At 36.9% G+C, this 22,264-nt stretch overlaps 1 protein-coding gene across 1 annotated transcript in view; it reads left to right on the plus strand.

Annotated features, from left to right (window-relative positions):
• Positions 1-18,146, plus strand: part of RADX (RPA1 related single stranded DNA binding protein, X-linked) — an 82,388-nt gene extending 64,242 nt beyond the window's left edge. The window contains exons 13-14 of the mRNA XM_045863744.2: positions 8,782-8,949; positions 16,924-18,146. Of these exons, the coding sequence (XP_045719700.1) occupies positions 8,782-8,949; positions 16,924-17,054 (299 nt within the window). The 3' untranslated portion in view covers positions 17,055-18,146. The remainder of the gene's footprint in view (positions 1-8,781; positions 8,950-16,923) is intronic.
• Positions 18,147-22,264: the final 4,118 nt, after the last annotated feature.

Consider the following 22,264-nt stretch of genomic DNA (forward strand, 5'->3'; position numbering starts at 1 on the left):
AAAAATTAAATTCTCAACTAAATCAGGTTGTAACAGAAAGAAGCTAAAAAACTTCCCTGGTCTATAAGGAACCATAAGGAAAAATAAATGGATTTTCTCAGGTTGTTCAAAACTGAGAAGTGCCCATAGAACTTACAGAAATTTAAAAGTCAATAAAAAAAAAAGATGTGGTGTATATATATATACACACACACACATACACACACACTCACAAAAAGTCAACACATTTTTTTTAAGAGAACAAACTGACAGTTCCCAGAGGGAAGATGGGTGAGGGGATAGGTGAACTAGGTGTTGGGGATTAAGGAGTGCACTTGTGATGAGCATAGGGTTATGTATGGAAGTGTTGAATCACTATATTGTACACCTGAAACTAATATTACACTGTATGTTAACTAACTGGAATTTAAATAAAAACTTTTAAAAAGTCAACACATTTTTAAACTTATATTTAATTTTATCTTTCTTTCCAATGAGTGAAAAATGTACACAAAAAATTCTAAAATAAAACCATAGCCAAAATAAGCTATTCTCAGAGTCAAGAAAAATGTTTATTTGTATCTCAAAGGAAGGTCTTGTTACCTTAAAATAAAAGAATGAGGAAATGTCATTAGCAAATTAATTTAATAGCTGAAAGAAAGTGCAGTTCATAGATTTTTACATCTACAGTACTGGAATGAATTACCTTGACTTTTATCAGGATTCCTTTTTCATTTTTACTGTCTCACACTCCCTCTTCTCTGCCTCTTCACACACATTTGTACATACATGTGATTGTGTGTATGTGTACAATCTATGAAAAGTATGATTTCCCCTGACTCTGTTAGACATGTCAGACCTGTTTCAAATGCTTCTTTTTACTAGACTGTATTACTTGGTCTCTTTACATCACTTAAAAGCAAGAATCAAATGAAAAGGGCAAATGTGTCATTCTGTCCAATCAGCTCTAGTCCACATTAGAATTATGCTGTTTTATGTCCTACCTATTTTCAAGGACTTAAGGTGGTTTACAGGGATAAAAACAGTGAAAAAGAAGTCACAGGTGGATAAAACCAAACAGAACGTTTAAAAGGAAACAGAAAAAGTACGTATTACTAGGTACCTGCAAATAACTACCATTTGACAGTAATTTTTGGTCAACTTTCTGGCAGGAATAAAGAAAGGGATTTTTTTCCTGATCAATGGTACTGATCCATTGATTCTTTTTTTATATTTCAAGTTTTTATTTAAATTTTAGTTAACATATAGTATAATATTAGTTTCAGGAGTAGAATCCAACAATTCATCACTTACATATAACACCTAGTGCTGATCCATTGATTCTTATAGAACCTTGATGGGAAGAGGTAGCCTATCAGAATCAACTGAGGGAGACCTTCCCACACTCCATAAGATTCTGGTACACTCCAGAGAAGCAGCCTATTCAATGTCCCTTACCTTCCTAAGGGAGACTTACTGCTACACCAGAGCCAGTGACAAGAATGTATCCTGCTTGTCAGGTATGCAGGAATAGAATTAAGATTGAGAAATACTACTCTCTTAATAGGACTTGAAGTATAGATATTCTGAGATTTGGGGCATTTTAAAAGATTTTATTTATTTATTTGAGAGAGAGCACCAGAGAGAGAGAGCAAGCACGAGGGAGAGGGAGAGAAGCAGGCAGGGAGTCCGATGCGGGGCTCCAACCCAGGGCCCTGGGATCATGACCTGAGCCAAAGGCAGACACTTAACCAACTGAGCCATCTCGGTGCCCCAGATATTCTCAGATTTTGGTTAAATAAGTGGTGAGTATCCGATGTGAAAGTAGTGAACTTATTACAGCTTTTGTGAAAGTATGAAACTAAGTTGTATTATGAGACCAGACAAATGGCCAATCCTTTGTAAGCATGGCATGAGCAGTGAACTCAAAAGAGATGATTACATCTCTTAATAATGTACTCTCTGTTAAAAGATATAATCCTAAAACCGAAAGACAACCTTATATGTGTTCAGTACATGGGGGTACACTTGTTCTGTAAAGGGCCAAGTAGTAAATGTTTGAGGCTTTGCAGGCCATACAGTATCTGTCCCAACTACTTAGTTCTGCTGTTTTAGTGTGAAAGCAGTCATAGACAATATATAAATGAATGTGTATGGCTCTGTTTGGATAAAACTTTATTTATAGACACTGACATTTGAATTGCTTATAAATAATTTTCACATATCACAAAATATTCGTTTGATTTTTTTCAACCATTTAAGATGTAAAAAAAAACATTCTTAGCTCCTGGGTTGTACAAAACCAGGTGCAACCTAGATTTGAACCCCCAGGTCATAGTTTGCTGACCCCTGTTCTAAAAGACCTCTATTTTTACATAAAACTAGCTAAACCAGGGGTGCCTGAGTGGCTCAGTCGGTTAAGTGGCTGCCTTCCGCTCAGGTCATGATCCCAGGGCCCTGGGATCGAGCCCCGCATCAGGCTCCCTGCTTGGCAGAGAGCCTGCTTCTCCCTCTCCCTCTGTCTGCCGCTCTGCCTACTTGTGCTCTCTCTCTCTGTTAAATAAATAAATAAAAATATTTAAAAAACAAAACAAAACAAAAAAAACTAGCTAAACCAATCCAAGCAGATAAATCTATATGATATTTAAATTTCTTCCAACATGAGGTTTGTCCACCTATGTTGATACTATCTTCCAGTGATTGATTATTTCTCTGCAGTATCTTGCTGATCTCTGGAGGACCCAGTAATTTTGAAGTGTCTTATTCTGGAAGCCAGAAAGGTTATTCACACCACAACTCTGTTACAATCATTAGCTCTGATTGGTCTAGGGTGAATCATTATTGAGAACATTGAATGGAATTATGAATCTTCCTTCCTATAATTCTAATGGCTCCCAACAACCTGTTGCAATATCAGAAACCTATTCCAGAAATGCTGGTTCTTGTATTAAAATCCTTGCTATGTCATCTCACTTGTCTCAAATAAATAGATATTTTTAGTAAGCACTAAAACCTCATTCCATTGCTTATTATGAAATAACACACATTTCAAAAAGAAGATACTGGAATGAAGTAACAAACTAAATTTTCAGCGCCTTTAGGCCCAGTTACAAAATCTATTGGTCAATCTCTCCTAATTTGAAGAATTATTCCCCCTTTAAATATAAGAAAACAGTTTTCAAAACCTAGATGGCATTAGTATATCCATGACTCCTCTAACACTGATTTAGTTACCCATGAAATACTGTGAGTCAATCAAAGCTTAAGAGTCCTCCCTTCAATTTGCATTTGACTCAGGTAATAACGATCATAATTCAGCCAGCCTTTTGTAAACCTCTGAAGGTCATCAGCTTTGTCTCTTACAAGTCAAGAGAACCCCCCCCCCCAGTTTTCTATATGGTTTGTTCTTTTCCTTTTTTGCAAAATGCATTTAAATGCATTTTTAATAACGTTAACTATAACATCAAAGCAATTTAATATGTTGTAGTTGTATTGAAATAATAAGGATTTACTTACCTTGACTTTTTTCTTCTATTAAAGCAACCAAGGAGGCCAACATAACTCCTCCCCTCCTTGGTACTAGCCTGCGGGCTCAGGGCAAATTATTCTTACCCATAAGATATGCCTCCTTCCTTGTTGAAGCCTATTCGAACCATTAACTGAGTAGCCCCGAGTTTTCTCACTGTTGGTTCCCTCACTGGCTACATCCTCAGGATATCTTTTCCCACTGAGAGGCTTCCCCACTCTTGTATCTCAGTAGGAGCAGTACACTGGATTATATGGGTTCCAGAGCTAGATTACTGTTGCCATACCTTAATTCTGTCCCTTATTTCATTGCATAATTAATTATAATTTAATCATGAAACCTGAAGCACCTACTATCAGATTTTGTCATCATAAGACACCCATTTTCCCCATATTTTAACATCTTTGAAAATCGATATGCATCTTACAATTGAAGTCATGTCTTTGTTCAGTTGGTAGCATTTTTCTTAGTGGCATCTTAGATTAAGTAAAATATGGTATGTTGCAAGCATTGTGCTAAGTGCCGGGATTATAAATTGCCTCCCCTCCAATGCACACATACACACACTTTCACACTTTTTATTGGAAAAGAAATTCAGTGATTACAAAGAATTGAGGAAGAAGATATATAAATTGCATATAACACACATTACAAAAGAATAATATGAGCTTACTTGTTTGATCTTATATTTTCCTATAATTTTGAATATAGTCCAGATATATGATCACATTTACCTAGACAATAAGGTGTAAGTTACTGAAATAACACATAAACAGGAAGTCACCATTGAAGTGCATATGTATGTACACTGTGGGAAGGATATTTGTGTTCCTCTCCTTTGGTAATAGGAATACAGATGAATTCATATTTGAACACATAATGCACAAATATCTTAAAGTCTAGTATTTGAAAATTATAGGTAAAAAATGCACAAACATACATTCATTTGCTTGATTTAACAAGTATTTACTGAGCATCTAATGTGTGCCCAGCACTGTTCTAGATCCTGAGGTTATGAGGTTAAGTGAGTGAACACAACAAATAAAAGAGCTTGCTGATAAAAGAGATGGTGATAAATGCTAGAAAGGGGTCGGAGAGTAAGGTAGTAGGAAAGGATTACATTTTATCTTTTTTGGGGGGGAGGGGCAGAGGGAGAGGAAGAGAGAGAATCTTTTTTTGGGGGATTTTTAAAAAAATTTTATTATGTTAATCACCATAATTACATCATTAGGTTCTGATGTACTGTTCCATGATTCATTGTTTGCGTATAACACCCAGTGTTCCATTCAACACATGCCCTCTTTAATACCCATCGCCAGGCTAACCCATCCCCACACCCCCCTCCCCTCTAGAACCCTCAATTTGTTTCTCAGAGTCATACCCAGTGGTGCAATTGCTAGGTCGTAGGGTAGCTCAATTTTCAACTTTTTGAGGAACCTCCATACTGTTTTCCAGAGTGGCTGCACCAGCTTGCATTCATTCCCACCAACAGTGTAGGAGGGTTCCCCTTTCTCCGCATCCCCACCAACATCTGTTGTTTCCTGACTTGTTAATTTTAGCCATTCTCACTGGTGTGAGGTGGTATCTCATTGAGGTTTTGATTTGGATTTCCCTGATGCCGAGCGATGCTGAGCACTTTTTCATGTGTCTGTTGGCCATTTGGATGTCTTCTTTGGAAAAATGTCATCCATGTCTTCTGCCCATTTCTTGATTGTATCATTTGTTCTTTGGGTGTTGAGTTTGATAAGTTCTTTATAGATTTTGGATACTAGCCCTTTATCTGATATGTCATTTGCAAATATCTTCTCCCATTCTGTCGGTTGTCTTTTGGTTTTGTTGACTGTTTCCTTTGCTGTGCAAAAGCTTTTTTATCTTGATGAAGTCCCAATAGTTCATTTTTGCCCTTGCTTCCCTTGCCTTTGGCGATGTTTCTAGGAAGAAGTTGCTGCAGCTGAGGTCGAAGAGGTTGCTCCCTGTGTTCTCCTCAAGGATTTTGATAGACTCCTGTCTCACATTTAGGTCTTTCAACATTTTAAGTCTATTTTTGTGTGTGGTGTAAGGAAATGATCCAGTTTCATTCTTCTGCATGTGGCTGTCCAATTTTCCCAATACCATTTGTTGAAGAGACTCTCTTTTTTCCCATTGGACATTCTTTCCTGCTTTGTCGAAGATTAGTTGACCACAGAGTTGAGGGTCCATTTCTGGGCTCTCTATTTCTGTTCCACTGATCTATGTGTCTGTTTTTGTGCCAGTATCATACTGTCTTGATGATGACAGCTTTGTAAGAGAGCTTGAAGTCCAGAATTGTGATGCCACGAGCTTTGGTTTTCTTTTTCAACATTCCTCTGGCTATTCAGGGTCTTTTCTGGTTCCATACAAATTTTAGGATTATTTGTTCCATTTCTTTGAAAAAAGTGGATGGTATTTTGATAGGGATTGCATTGAATGTGTAGATTGCTCTAGGTAGCATTGACATCTTCACAATATTTGTTCTTCCAATCCATGAGCATGGAACGTTTTTCCATTTCTTTGTGTCTTCCTCAATTTCTTTCATGAGAGTTTTATAGTTTTCTGAGTACAGATTCTTTGCCACTTTGGTTAGATTTATTCCTAGGTATCTTATGGTTTTGAGTGCAATTGTAAATGGGATCGACTCCTTAATTTCTCTTTCTTCTGTCTTGTTGTTGGTGTATAGGAATGGCATTGATTTCTGTGCATTGATTTTATATTCTGCACTTTACTGAATTCCTGTATGAGTTCTAGCAGTTTTGGGGTGGAGTCTTTTGGGTTTTCCACATAAAGTATCATCTGCAAAGAGTGAGAGTTTGACTTCTTCTTTGCCGATTCGTATGCCTTTTATTTCTTTTTGTTGTCTGATTGCTGTGGCTAGGACTTCTAGTACTATGTTGAATAGCAGTGGTGAGTGGACATCCCTGCCATGTTCCTGACCTTAGGGGGAAAGCTGGAAGAGAGAGAATCGTAAGCAGTCTCCATGCCCAGGGTGGAGCTTGATGCGGGGCTCGATCTCCCAACCCTGAGATCATGACCTGAGCCAAAATCAAGAGTCTGAGGCTTAACCGACGAGTCACCCAGGCACCCTGGAAAGGATGACATTTTCATAGATTGGTCAGGGTTAGGGTTAGGTCTCCCTGAAAAAATAACATTTCACCAGAATCCTGATGGGGGTGAAGGAACAATCCGGTTATCTGAGGAAAGGACATTCTAGGCACAGAAACAGCAAGTATGGAGGCTCTGAGGCCTGTTTACTTATACATTTGTACCCACAACTCTAGTTTTAACCAAGGAACTCACAACAAATTTCATGAGTAATGATGAAGCTAAACTCACCATATTTTATAATTTAGAAAATAATTCAAAAGAGTATCAATGACACACTGATAATCAAACTACCTTCCTGAGAATATCAGGATTTCCAACTTTGTATATTTTCTCAATTCTAAGGCATACTTTCTTTTTTTATATTTGCAAGTTGGAATGCATCTTATGGTCAATGGGTACATTTAATGCAGAATTTCCTTTTTATTAAAACTGTTATTAAGTTGATGGTATATCTTAGAGTTAAATTTGGTCTTAGAATCAAGGCAATAAGATACCAATATGTGCACTTCCACATGAGTTTTGCAACATTGCTTAGAGTTACGGGGTAGTTATACTTCCTATACTGAATTGAAATCCTCAGTAAATTCTAGATATTGTGACCATTATAGTTTATGAATACCAAATTTTAGTTATCCTTAAAACCTTTAAGTAGCCATTAGTTGTATGTTAAATTAAAGCTGTGGAATTTTAGTGTCATTTGCCCATAAAAAGCAAAAATAATAGGGTGCCTGGGTGGCTCACATGGTTAAGTGTCTGCCTTTGGCTCAGGTCATGATCCCAGGGTCCTGGGATTGAGCCCTGCATCAGGCTCCTTGCTCTGTGGGGAGCCTGCTTCTCCCTCTCCCTCTGCCTGCTGCTCCTCCTGCTTGTGCTCTCTCTCTGTCAAATAAATAAATAAAATCTTTTAGAAAAATGCACTTGTTTTTCTGTATCAGTTTACAGCTTAACAGGAAGGAATTTGTTTACCTATCATTGACCCAAGCACAGTAGTTAAGAATTGCTATAGCGATGAGTAGAGGAGATATTAAGATCATAGAATCTATAAAACTTGCTGGCTGAACATCAGGGAAGAACAAAAGGAAGGAGTTAAGGATAACCTCCAGGATTCTGTTTTGGGTGACTGGGTAGAATTCATGGGGTTTTCAAGCTGTGCTCTGTATGTTTACCCTTTGTCCAGTCAAGATGGTCTCCTTACTCTGATCTATAATTTTGACTACTCCCTGCCCTGCCTGAAATCCTTCTCTCTGTTTATTTAAATGCTATTCATCCTTTTGTACCCAGCTCAAAGCCTTGCCTCTAAAAAGTCTTCTTTAAAAAAAAAAAAAAAAAGATTTATTTATTTTAGTGAGAGAGTATGCAAAAGCAGGGGGAAGGGCAGAGGGAAAGAATCCTCAAGCCAACTCCCAACTGAACACAGAGCCCAATGCAGGGCTCGATCCCAGGACCCAGAGATCATGACCTGAGCTGAAATCAAGAGTCAGACACCTGACTGACTTGAGTCTCCCAGGCACCCCTACAAAGTCTTTTAGATCCACCCTGGTAGACAGTGACCCATACAAAGAGATGACAGTCACAGGCCAGGATTTACTTTGGTTGTTCCCCCATAGCCCCTTTTCTGCTGCAACCTTTTATAGCCCTAAGGGTGAGTAAATGAAGTTTGTATTGCATAATTAAGGACAGATGGGACCTTGTTTCTACCTTCCCTGGCTTTGCTTGAATCATACATCCTTAAGTCCAAATGGCAATAAGGGAACCAATAGTCATCTCTGAATTATTTTATTCTGTAATAGCCCCTGACATAATATTAGACCAAGAAAAATATGCTACATCTCTTCATTTATGTGACCAAGCCATCCTCTGGATATTAAAATTTAAACCTTATATCCATAGGTAAAACATTTTGGGGTTTTTTGTTTTTTGGTTTTTGGATTGCTATTTCCAGCAGTGGTGATAGACTGCACTAAAGTGTCTCCTCTTTCAACCAGTTGCATGTATTCATAAAGTTTTGCACAGCAAAGGGTTTAATCCCTAGCTTTGAAACCATGCATTTACATGTGTGAAGCTATTTGGCACATGTCAGGATCAAACCAGCAAACCTGGCCTCATTAGCCTCCTATACTAACCCACTTTTAACAAAGTGTGGTTTTTCTATACAGGTCTGAACCATGAGATCGCAATTGATGTTGCATTCCTGCCCATGTATTGTCCAGAAGATCTCCGAACATCTCAAATCGACACATTACTAACCTGCATGAATTACAGCTGTGTGTATCCGCAGGATGGACCTGGAAATGACACACTGGCAGGTCCAAGAGCACTTGCAGGTAAGACAATCTCAGTATTCCTTTCACTCAGAAGATAAAATTAATATTGTAAACACTTCTAATCTTAAGATGTGATTATATAAACAGTTCTAGCCTTAACATTCAATATAATTTAAAGGGTTGTTTGGTAAATGTACCCCAAGACTTATAAATGAGAATATATTTTAAATAAAATTGGACAAATTAATGGTTTTTATTCCAGGCAGACATTAAGAATGTTCTCTTATAATGCATTTCTAAAAGTAAGTATTCATTAGATTTAAGTGGTATGCACATGGAGCAGTGCCAATTCGACTCTTCTCTCCTTTTAACTCAGGCGAAATGATCTGTCCTTTCACCTTACAATTGCCTGAAATTTTAAGACCTCCATAGTGTAGTACAGTATGGTTGTTTTCTCTTATAAATGTTTAGTTATTCAAGTGCTATGCAATAAATCCCTTGAGGACTGCTAGGAGTTCACGTAATCCCAATAGTGAAACCCTTCCACCAACTAATTGTTCAGGCTGCTACATAATTTACTGAACTCTATATTATTTCTATATTCCTGTAAAATTATGTATCCAGTTATAATTATCCACTTCCTGTTGCCATCTTTATTTCCGGAGCAGGTAGTAAAGTTTCTAGCAGTTCTCACTGAGCTTAGAAGGATATTACATTTAGGGGCACCTGGGTGGCTCAGTCGGTTAAGCGACTGCCTTCGGCTCAGGTCATGATCCTGGAGTCCCGGGATCGAGTCCCGCATCGGGCTCCCTGCTCGGCAGGGAGTCTGCTTCTCCCTCTGACCCTCCTCCCTCTCATGCTCTCTCTATCTCATTCTCTCTGTCTCAAATAAATAAAATCTTTAAAAAAAAAAAAAGAAGGATATTACATTTAAAAGAGCTTTTAAGACACCCTTTATTATCTTGGGATTTTGTGGTGGATCTTTCTAAGCTGATGAAACTCTTGAGTGTATATTGTTTTTAAACAAGTCTTATGAGGTGTGCCTGCTGATGAAGTAACTTTTGGCAGTAATGGTTACTCCAAACTGAGCTTGAATATCTGATTTTATAAGAGTCTTTTATTTTTTCCACAGTTCATTTTGGAGATGATATATTAGTTGACTTTGCAGTATTACTTCCTACATTGCAGCTCTTTAGACTTCCAGAAAGTCCAGATTTCTTAATTAGTGCCCTAATATATAGTTTAAATATTTGTGTATTCATTTTCTTACTGCATATAACATCTACTTCCATCACATTTTTTCTGCTATGTGTATATGTTATTATTGATATGAAATATCAAGGCAAAATTCTGTTGCTAATGCCAGTTGTTCTCCAGAAGTCACTAACATGGTCACCTGAAAAAACCTAGTATCATTCTGCCAAAGCAGTTAATATTTGAGACATGAAGGGCAAGAACCACTCGAAAAGTGTGGTAATCAAAAGCAAGGTGATTTGTTTCAAATAGAATATGTCCCAAACCATTTGTTGAAGAGACTTTTTCCCATTGGCTATTCATTCTTGCTTTGTTGAAGATCAGTTGACCATATAGTTGTAGGTTAATTTCTGGGTTTTCTATTCTGTTCCATTGATCTATGTGTCTATTTTTTGCCAGTGCCATACTGTTTTGATAACTACAGCTTTATAATATAACTTGAAGTCCAGGATGTGATGCCTCCAGCTCTGCTTTTTCAAGATTGCTTCAGCTATTCCAGATCTTTTGAAGTTCCATATAAATTTTAGGATTGTTTCATCTAGTTCTGTGAAAAATGCTGTTGGTATTTTGATAGGTATTGCATAAAATCTGTAGATTGCTTTGAGTAGTACAGACATTTTAGCAATACCCGTTCTTCCAATCCATGAGTATGGAATGTCTTTCCATTTCTTTATGTCATCTTCAATTTCTTTCATCAATGTTTTATGGTTTTCAGAGTACAGGTCTTTCACCTCTTTGGTGAGGTTTATTCCTAGGTATCTTATTATTTGGTTTGCAGTTGTGTCAGGGTTTTCTTAATTTCTCTTTCTACTGTTTTCATTATTACTGTATAGAAATGCAACAGATTTCTGTATGTTGTTTTTGTATCCTGCAACTTTAGTGAATTTTTTTTATCAGTTCTAGCTGTTTTTTGGTGGAGTCTTTAGGATTTTCTATATATAGTATCATGTCATCTGCAAATACTGAATGTTTTACTTCTTCCTTACCGATTTGGAGGTCTTCTGTTTCTTTTTGTTGTCTGACTGCTGTGGCTAGGACTTCCAGTACTGTGTTGAATAAACGTGGTAAGAGTAGTCATCCTTATCATGTTCCTGACCTTAGGGGAAAAGCTCTCAGTTTCTTCCCATTTAGGATGGTGTTAGCTGTGGGTTTTTCATATATGGCATTTGTTATGTTGGGGTATGTTCCCTCTAGAACTACGTTGCAGAGGGTTTTCATCATTCATGGATGTTGTACTTTATCAAATGCTTTATCTGTGTCTATTGAAATGATCATATGGTTTTCAGCCTTTCTTTTATCGATGTGATTTATCGTGCTCGCTTCGGCAGCACATATACTATATCGATGTGATTTATCAAGTTGACTCATTTGCAAATATTAAACCACCCTTGCAACTGGGAATAAATCTCACTTGATCGCCCACACACACAGTCTTAAAGAAATACACATAAATGGAATTATAGTAAACATATAGTTCCATAACCGCCTTTTTCCTCTTGACAATGTATCTTGAATAGTTTTCATGTTAATATATAGAGAGCTACTTCATTCATTTTAATACCTATAAATATTTCACTGTGTGGATGTACCAAAATTTACTTAATCAGGCTCCTAGTGATGGGTGTTGAGATTGTTTTCAAATATTTTGGCTCTCGGCAAAGAGTACTGCAATAAATATCTGTCTATCTCTGTGTGTGTATACATAATCTTTGTGCACTTATACATATATCTGTAAGATGAATTCTTGGAAGAGAAGTCACTGACTCAAAGATGTAGGCATTTAAAATTTTGGTAGTACTGTCACATTGTCATCCAAAAGATTTATACTGATTTACACTTTTACCAAAAGCAAGAATGCCACTTTACTCACACCCTTAGAAATGCTAGATATTGTTGTTCTTGTTAAATGTTGGCAGACTGGTGGCAAAAAAAGTTATTATATCACTATTTTCATTTGCATTTCTTATTTATTTCTAAGCTTGAACATCTTCATGTTTGTTGGCCATTTATATTTCTTCTATGAATTTTATATGCTAGTTTTATTTTTTCCATTTTTCTATAAGAATGTTCTTTTTCTTATTAATTTATAAATTTTATTTACATATTAAAGGAGTTAATCCCTTATTGTGTGTTGCAAATACTTTTATCCTGTTTGACTAAATTTGTTCAATGGGAGGCTTCTTTTGGTATTTTAAGTAATTTTATTTATATGTACTCAAATATATCAATCTTTTATTTTTGTGGCTGCTGGTTTTATGTCATACTCAGAAAGGCATCACTTAGTCCAAGATTATTTCTTTAAATTCAGTATGGGTTTTTGGTACTTTTATAGTTTCATTTTTTTACTCCTATCATTTTTATTATGACAAAATTTACATAAAATTTACCACTTTAACCATTTTTAACTGTACAATTCAGTGAAATTAAGTACACTCACAGTGTTGTGCAACCATCACTGCTATCCATTTTTAGAACTTTTTTATCATCCCAAACAGAAATTCTGATACCTTTAAATAGTAACTCCCCGTTGCCCCGCTCTCCCCTGCCCTTGGTAACCTCTGTTTTACTTTCTGTCTCTATGAATTTGCCTGTTCCAGATAACTCATATAAGTGGAATCATACAGTCTTTGCCCTTTGTGCCTGGCTTATGTCACTTGGTCATCCATGTTGTAATATACATCAGAATTTCATTCCTTTTTACAGCTGAAAATATTTCGTGGTATGTATATACCACATTTTGTGTATCTATTCATGTGTTGATGGACATTTGGGTTGTTTTTACCTCTTCGCTATTGTGAATAATTCTGCTATGAATATTGGTGTATGAGTATCCAAGTCTTTGCTTTCAGTTCTTTTGGGAATATACCTAGGAGTGGAATTGCTGAGTCGTATAGTAATTCTGAATTTAACTTTTTGAACAACCACCAAACCATTGTCCACAGCAGCTGCACCATTTTACATTCCTACCAGCAATGCATGAGGATCCCAATTTCTCCACATTCTCACCAATACTTGTTATTTTCTGTTAGTTTTTGTCTTTGTTTTTGTTTTAACAAACCAACCATCCTGAAATGGTATTTCATTTTGGTTCTGATTTGCATGTCCCTAATTATGAATGATGTTGGGCATCTTTTCATGTGCTCATTGGCCATTTGTATGTCTTCTTTGGAGAAATGTATATTCAAGTTCTTTGCCAATTTTGAACTGGATTATTTAGGGTTTTGTTGTTAATATGGCTTAATTTTCACCGTTGAAAATTTTAATCCATTTGGAATTTCTTTTGGTATGGAAAGTGAGAAATGGACCCAGCTTTATTTTTTTCCAAGGGGTTAGCAGTATTTCCCAAATCATTTATTGACTAACGCTTACTGATATGATGTCCTAATTGGTATCATCTTTATGAACTATAGATACACACACACACACACACACACACACCCTCCTCCTCTTTGAACACATTGAGTTAACGTCTCCATTGATAAACACTTCAGAAGCATAACATGATACGGAAGAGTTTTAGCACATGTAAGAAAACAGTTTTATTCTCAAGGTAATCAGGGTTTTCCGTATTATTTTTGCAGGCAGGAATACCGCACTGTGTTACAAGATAGGTTAGATGGTGCCACAGTTACAAAGCCACTTCAAAGTCTCAGTGACTTTTAACACAATAGATGTTTATTTCTTGCTCAAGTTAAACCTGATGCACTAATTATTAGCTTTCTTCTCAGTGGTGATTCAGGAAGGCAGTCTGCTTCCATCTTGTTGCAGCTTCAGCAGGAACAAGTGGCTTCTAGGGCTGTGTAGGCAAAGGAAAGAAGAAATGAAGGAGATGTTCGCTTTTAATTATGTTAGACTGGAAGTGACACATCATTTCTACTCACATTCTCATTTGCCAGAACTTACTTACACGATCCCAACCTAGCTACAAGGGATGCCAGGACACTTTGGCTTCCCATGTGACCATGAGGAAATGGAGTGGAGAACTTCTACATAGCAATGCCTTTGTCACCCTCATCGCATGCATCTGTGACATTTCTAAAAAAGTAGTTTTTACACAGTTCTAACAATTTAAAGTGAAATGTAGAGAAGCTCATTTTATAGGTAAAAATCCATAGTCCTTTTAAGAGAATCCCTATGTGATATAAACAACATGCTAATTTCATACTAAGTTTTCTTAAGTAGAAAATGATTGTTGCTGTGGTGCCTGGGGGGCTCAGTCATTAAGCGTCTGCCTTCAGCTCAGGTCATGATCCCATCCTCCTGGGATCAAGCCCTGCATCGGGCTCCCTGCTCAGTGGGAAGCCTGCTTCTCCCTCTCCCCCTGCTTGTGTTCCCTCTCTCGCTATGTCTCTCTCTCTCTCTCTGTCAAATAAATAAATAAAATCTTAAAAAAAGAAAAAGAAAATGATTGTTGCTGATACCTGAGTTCTTGCTATGTGTCAGCCACCATTCTAAGTGCTCTACATCCTGAGTATTTAATCCTCACAACATTCTCTGATGTAGTACCAGATGAGCAGTTTGAGAGGTCTTCATTTGCTCAAAGCAAGTAGGCAGAGTCACTCACCCAAACAGTAGATTTACTTACACTTTATGTTGCAGGGACTCTGTAAGTGATTATTTGTAAAAGTCAATTTATGATAACAATTAGAATTATTAAGGTCTGGGTTGTTGCTGTCAGAGTCAAAGCTAAAGATCTCGAAATCTTTCCAAAGCATCTAGGTTAAAGTCCATCCCATTCAAAGAAGGAGAAAGTTATGTAGTTATTTTCTAGATTTGTCATTATTATATTCACTGTGCATTAGTGAGTTTGCACAGTTATAAACCGTTCAACAGATTTTGTGACATGTCTAGCGGAGGTGGCTTTAATTGTGAAGCTAACAAAGACTACGCTTGAGAAGCCCTCACTTGCTTTGGTACTGTATAGATAAAGGGGGCTTCTAAATAGTATGCCCTTCAGGCCCCACAAAACCTAGATCCACCACTGGCTTTTAGATACAGTTTTACAGAGATGTAGCCCTAGCATACAAAGGTGGAGAGCACATGCCTCGAGGCCAGACTATAAAGATTCGAATCACCATGAGACTTTGCATAAGTTCCTTAACCTCTAAATGTTTTCATTTTTTCATGCATAAAATGAAGTCTTTGTCATGTGTAGCCACTGGTGTCTGTGATCCGTTAGCTTAGTAGTGGTCAGTTGGTGCTTTGGAAGAGTTTCTTTAAACACCTGGAGGACAGAAAAGGAAAACAAGGACAAAAATGATCTCCAGTTTTTGCCATTGGATCTGTGTTCAGGGCTTACCCAGGCTGTTTACAACCCTGTCTTAGCTTTCACTTCCTGCTCAGCAGAGCCTGCAGATGGTCAGCCGGAGGTGAACAATTGGAGTTTTTCTCAGGCCTTTCCTGAGCATGCATCCAGCACTGGGCATACATGTAGCCTTCTTGATGCCCCAGTGTACACAGGACCTTTTAAAAAGCCCTTATCCCCCTGCATGTGTCTTTTCCCAACCCCTTCCTCCTCAGGCTTTTTGATCTGTCTATTGCTGGTCCCAGCTTTATACTTTGACCCAGCTGCTCTGGCTAGTGTTTTTGCCGTCATATGCTTTCAACAAAAGCCACTGGGGAAGCTACCCCAGTTGTGGGAATGCCCCAAATCAGGTGAAACGAAAGCAAGCTCTTGCATCTGCCCTTGAGGGAACTGCCTAACAGGTCCAAACTCACAACGTCTTTGAGAATAAGTTCTGCATCGCACCGTCTGGTACTAGCCACCTACAGCAGGAGTGCGAGCTGCCGGCTTTATGGCTGCTGCTGCTAACAGGGAGTAGATGGGCAATTTAAAATACCACCAACATGGGGCGCCTGGGGGGCTCAGTCGTTAAGCGTCTGCCTTCGGCTCAGGTCATGATGCCGAGGTCCTGGGATCGAGCCCCGCATCGGGCTCCCTGCTCCGCGGGAAGCCTGCTTCTCCCTCTCCCGCTCCCCCTGCTTGTGTTCCCTCTCTCGCTGTGCATCCCTCTCTCTGTGTCAAATAAATAAATAAAATCTTTAAAAAATAAATAAAATACCACAGCGCATTCTTACCACAGTGCAGCAGCTCTTTCTCTATTAATCTTTCCCTTGATTGTTTTAAGTTTTTGTATAGATTCCAGAGTTCTGCCGAAGTTGATCTGAGAGTTTTTTCAGCCTGTAAGTTGCTTTAGTGGAGGGACACAGCCCTGAAACCGCCTACTCCGCCATATACAGTAGTGTCCCTCCCCTGATCCATTTTTGATAAAGCTTCTTGAGAGTATCCAAAGCTAAGTGTTAGTTAATAAAGCTGTTTCAAAGGAAATATACTTTGAAAATAACTTCAATTACATATATGTATTTTGCTTTACGTCTTGTAAGTTTTGTAAAGAATTGATAAATAAATTTCAAAATAGAAAAAAAAAATGATTGTTGTACTCCCTTGAAGTGTAAACAATAAGTTGTTTACTTGGTACCATATAAAGAACCTGGAAAATATATAGACTTACTCTACTCCACCAAAAAGACTTAAGAAGTAAAAATAACTAAATATGGCTTTGGGATACCAGCCCGTATCTGTGTGATATAGTCATTGTTATGTGTGGAAGTTACCATAATGTAACTTCGATGAACGTGTGATAAATTGGAGGGAAGAGGGAGAAGATGAGGGACATTGTTAATGCTATAAGAAAAAAAAACACATCAGCTTATGTGATACTAAATCCAAGTAAATATTTAACTATTTTACAATACTTACCATCTGCTTTTTACTTTTAGGTGATATTATAAAGGCTGTGAGTAAACTGGATAGAGTGCATATCGTCGGTATCTTGGATATCTGTAATTTGGGTAACAATAAAGTAGAAGTCTACCTGCACAGAATTTATAGCCCAACTAATACTTCTTAAAAATTGGCAAGTGAAACGATTACAGGTTATAAGGAGGGCACTGCTTTAAAGATATTCTGTCATTTTGTTGGTAATTTCAGCAACCGTTTTTCGGCAAGAATATTACATACGCTCTAAAGTTATTAAGTGGTTTTATGTTCACCTTGTGTTTGAAGCTAACACACTTCATTTTAAGTTCATTACTGAAAAGTTCATCGAAACAGTTTTTGTGTATCAAGAAAATCTACCTTACTTCTATATATTATCTTGTAATAATTTGTGTTCACTATTCTATTTGTGAAGTGCTTTTATTCTCAAGCCTCAGCCGAAGGCATCCTGACTTACAAGAGTAACTTCTCGTGAATATTTAACATCCTTCCACTTTTATTCACCTATAGTGGGAAATTCTGAATTGCTAATTTGAAGATTAAATTCTCCTAAAGTGGTCAACCTGCATTTTTCATGACTGTGGTGGTTACTGTCATTTTCAAAAAGCACACATGGATTGTTACTGTCCAGTTGCCTTGGTCCTTAGTTTGGTCAGCTGTACAATGAGTGTGTTAAATTGTCTTAAGACTTTCCACTCTTTATTGTGACTTCTTATCCTTTGACTTTCTAAATGTTTTGACCAGTGCGTGAACTTAAAAGCCAGAGAGGCTACAGTAGGTCTCTATTTTTGCTGTATTCATTTGTAGTTTTGGTACATGTAATGTGAGTTTAAATAGTGAAATTTTATCTCATATTAACATTTTAAGTGTGCATATTGAAAATATAAAACAGAGACTAAGGGGATTTTATTCTGGTTATCTGTTATACTTCGTTTTAACTGTAAATCGCCATTCCACATTTGCGAAGCCTTGTGGTTGACAATTATGTGGTTAGATGACCAAAATGACCATCACGAGTTAAAAAGTATTCAGTGTCAAGATCAATCTGAATCTAGTTAAGCAATTACCTTGTGGGTTTTCTTCTAGCCCTATGGTTCTGTGACTTCATACACTATATATTTTAAATGTTTGGGGCAGCTCATGAATCTAAAGACAGATGCTGTACTTTGTTCATAAATGCATTCAGCCTTTTGTTCCTTATAATTGTGTTTAAATGTTAATTAAAATAGTGAATCCTTCTTGTGTTAAAATTTTGAGTGTATTATTAAAGTTAAAAAACACAATAACTTTTTTGTTCTCTTGTCTCATTTTTAACGTATTTGGTGGCCCTCCTCCATATTTTTTGGCCAATAATAGACCTACATATGCTTGCTAAATGAGCCAATATGATTCTTCCCTATGGGCTGAAGACTTGTTTATCAAATGGAATCTGGGTTTCTGTATTAAGCCATTATAAACTTTAAAAGGCAGTTCCATTTTACTGACATGTAAATGTTGAGAAGGGAAATATTAATACTTACATGGCTATTGACTAAAAACCTCAGGTGAGATTTCAAAGCTACACACTTTAACAGGTATAATTTCTATTCTCATATTGAATGAGAAATATGAACAATTTTTGAAAATTTAGGATCTTTAAAAACAACTTTCCTGGCAATTTATTTTATATTCTAGAAGTGTTTCTATCTAAATTTGGAGTTACATTTCTGTGTCCACATTTCTGGTTGTTGTAAAATGGGAGAGCTATGGTAGCATTTCCTAAGAAAAATACCAAACTACCATCAGAAGAACTTACCTACAAGTGACAATATGTGTTCATTAATTCCAAAGCCACACAAATATATTACTGTGATGTCAACTTCAAATTAAGGAATCAGTTAGTAAATTATGAAATATTATATAATCTACTGGAGAACCACAGTCTCTCTCTTTAGATGGCACATGAGATATGCACATTGAAATCCTGTAGTAAGCTATTAAAGAAAGAATGTGAGTATCTGTTCTTCTGCTATTTTTATTTCTTTATGGAATTACCCTGCATTCATTTTATTCATATTAAGAAAAGGACTTTTAAGAAATGACTGTCACTCTTATTTGATGACGGTAATAATGTTTGATATTTTTAGCTGTACACTCTCTGCCAATACGGACATAGGTTATAACCGATTCTGTTATTCCAAAGGCATTTCTATGGTTTATACTGCTTGCTGTTTCACTGGTTTGCTTTTCAGGTACATTTTCTTCTTTTTTTCTTCCTTAAACATTGCTACCCAAGAATTTGCAGGTACACTGATGGGAAGTGAAATATGTATTATTCAGTCCTCATTATTTTACTTTTTTTAAGATTTTATTTGTTTATTTGAGAGAGAGAGAGAGAGAGAGAGAGAGGAGAACACAAATGGTGGGGAAGGGCAGAGGGAGAGGGAGAAGCAGACTCCCCCGCCCAGGGGGTTGCCCAATGAGGACTCGATCCCAGGACACCGGGATCATGACCTAAGTGGAAGGCAGATGCTCAACTGACTGAGCCACCCAGGTGCCCCCAGTCCTGAATATTTTAGTAATCAACTGCTTTTAGTAAAGAAATTTTAGGAAAAAAGGTTAAAAATTGAAAAGCAAAACCAGATTTGGGTATTATCTGAAGATTCCAGTTCTTCAAGATTATCTTTGAGTCAGGTCATATTATATTTGTGTCTATTGCCCAAAATAGAAACATTATATATAAACTCATCTCTTGGTCCAGGTCATCCCACTCATTATGTTATCTTCATTCTTACATTATTATGTTGATGCCACTTCTAGCCCTAAGTTTTTGTTTTCCTTTACAGTGAAGAAATAAAATGTAGATTTTGAAGAAAACACGTTTAAAGCTAGCCATGGCTCTGTCCCTAAATGCCTGAGAAATTTTATGGAAAGCCACTTAAACTGCTAGGCCTTAGTTTCCTTATTTGTAAAATTTGCAAAATAATGGTCCCATCTGGCTCTATGATTCTTTGGGTCTATTAATAAAGGTCTATTAATACAGGTATTAGAACACTGAAAATGTGTTTGTGTTATTTTTATGTGTCTCATGAAATGTGGTTTTCTATGAAGAACATTTTAATATAATTAGACCATTTATCAATTATAGCAGCTCATTATAACAAAAAAACAGTTGAAATTTTTTCATCCCAGGGTTTTTTGGGGTTTTTTTTTTTTTTTGGTTTTTTTTTTTACTGCTAGTGTTCTTCCTAACTTGTTGCCTTTTCAGCAATAATATATTATTTTTTCTCAAAAGAGAAATCTGAAATATTTTAGCTTCTTTTTAATGATATGCACATCTTCATTGAAAGTCAAGCAACCCTTTTTAAAGAATGTGAGTACTTCTGATGCTATTCTGAGATGATTGCATCTGACTCATACATAGTAGCTTAGGGTCTAGAAGTTGCCCCCAAGAAGGTTTTAATATCTATTTTGTGGATGGGGAACAAAACAATAAAAGACTAAATGATTTAATGTAAAATTGTCAAAGCAATTAAATTAGAAGGTTAGGCTTATAACTCCAAAGTCTGTTTCTTTAAGCTCTATTTTGCACCAAAGTAAGATGTTTGAATAAGGGTAACATTTCACATAATATATCAGATCACTGTGAGATAAACTTCTCCAAACCCTGGGGCTCATAAAATAATAAGCCAAACTATTGCAACATATATCCAAGTGTTTGAATGCTCACTCTGTGGCAAGCACTAGGTTGGCACTAGGAACACAACACAATACAAGCAAAAACACATGGCCCCTACTCTCATAGAGCTTACAGTGTTGGGGAGGAGAGAGACATTCAAAAAATTGTACACATAAGTGAGCTAAGTGCTGCAAAGGAAAGTTATGTGTTTTATATTAGAGCTTTTTGACAAAGGAAGCCAGGTTTGGGTGGGGGGCACTGGGAAAGTTTTTCCTGAGAAAGTGAATGTGTGTTTGAAGACTTGAATGAGAACTGATATGGCTAGAGTGCAGAAAGTGGGGTGCAAGAGGAGACAAGCAAATAGACCAAGGCTCTTGCAGGCTATGCAGAGCCTTGTAGGCCAGAGTAGAGATTTTAATTTGTATCTTCAGAGCACTGGGAAGCCATTATACGGTTTATGACCAATATGCACCATGATTCAATTTATGTTTTAGAATGGTCATTGTCTCCTGGAAGGAGAATGGATATAAAGAGGTTGCTAGAGACTGTTAGTGGACCCTAATAACTATTCTCTTCTATAGTAGTAGATCTGTCGATTTTTAGCTGGGCACATAGCTACCTACAATAAAGAATATTTTCCCCTGGTTCCTTTGTTGCTAGATATGGCCTTGTGACTAAGTTCTAAGTTCAGAAGTGAGCATAAGTGATCTGTACAATTACTGAACCAATTCTTCAAAGGTTGTAAGAGAATGCTCTTTCCCTTTACCCCCCTTCCCATTGGCTAAAATGTGAGCCTGGTGGTGAGACATCTTGTACCTTGCAGATGAAGAGCAAAATTCTAGGGATGTGAACCCAACCAGCTAGTAGGAGCCTAGATCCCTGATATTGTGGAACTGCCATACCAGCTTTGTACTTTTTACCTGTTTGGGCTGTTACATGAGAGAAAAATAAACTATCTTGTTTATGTCACCACTATTTTGGGTCTCTGGCAGTCCAACCTGTATACTACTAATGCAGGGGGCAGAAGTGAAAGCAAGGGGACCAGCTCGATGACAAATGAGATTGGGAGCAGATATAGTCCATATAAATTTCAGAGTTAACATTAAAATATAGATTCAGGCATCTTGCCCAATTCTAATGACCCAGTTCTTAACAAATTCTCACTGAAAGAAAAAAATTTTAACACTCACAAAATTCTTCCCCTCCCCCCTCAAAATCACAAAGGCAATTTCTTAGTTACCAAGTAAAATGTAGATGACTTTCATGTATCTTTGCTGTCATATGGTCCTAGGCATATTTGACTTTGGACATCGAGTGATTCTGTAATATCAGATCTCAGTTATTTCTTTTATTCAGCTTAGGCTAATATTAAAATTAATTTTTATTCCTTTTGAACATACACCAAGTTGGAGTCACTCAGCCCAGAACTGGAAGTTTGCTATGAATAATCAAGGGTTACCTGTATTCTATTAGAAACGCAGCTGTGCTTTCTCATCTTTCAATGGTGGGTTTGCCATAAATGTTGTTCAGTAATATGGAGAAATTTGAAATGTTCCTTGCCTAAGAGATGAACAATTCCCTTCTCTATGCCTTTATTAATATTATGTACCTTTGCTAAGATATTTAATATTTATTAAGGTACAAGTAATCAAAAAGGTCCAGGAATATTACATGTTTGAACAATA

The sequence above is a fragment of the Mirounga angustirostris genome, unplaced genomic scaffold, assembly GCF_029215605.1.
Source record: "Mirounga angustirostris isolate CCGP_5_RB_7025 unplaced genomic scaffold, mMirAng1.0.hap1 SCAF_11, whole genome shotgun sequence".
In the NCBI taxonomy this organism is placed as follows: Eukaryota; Metazoa; Chordata; class Mammalia; order Carnivora; family Phocidae; genus Mirounga; species Mirounga angustirostris.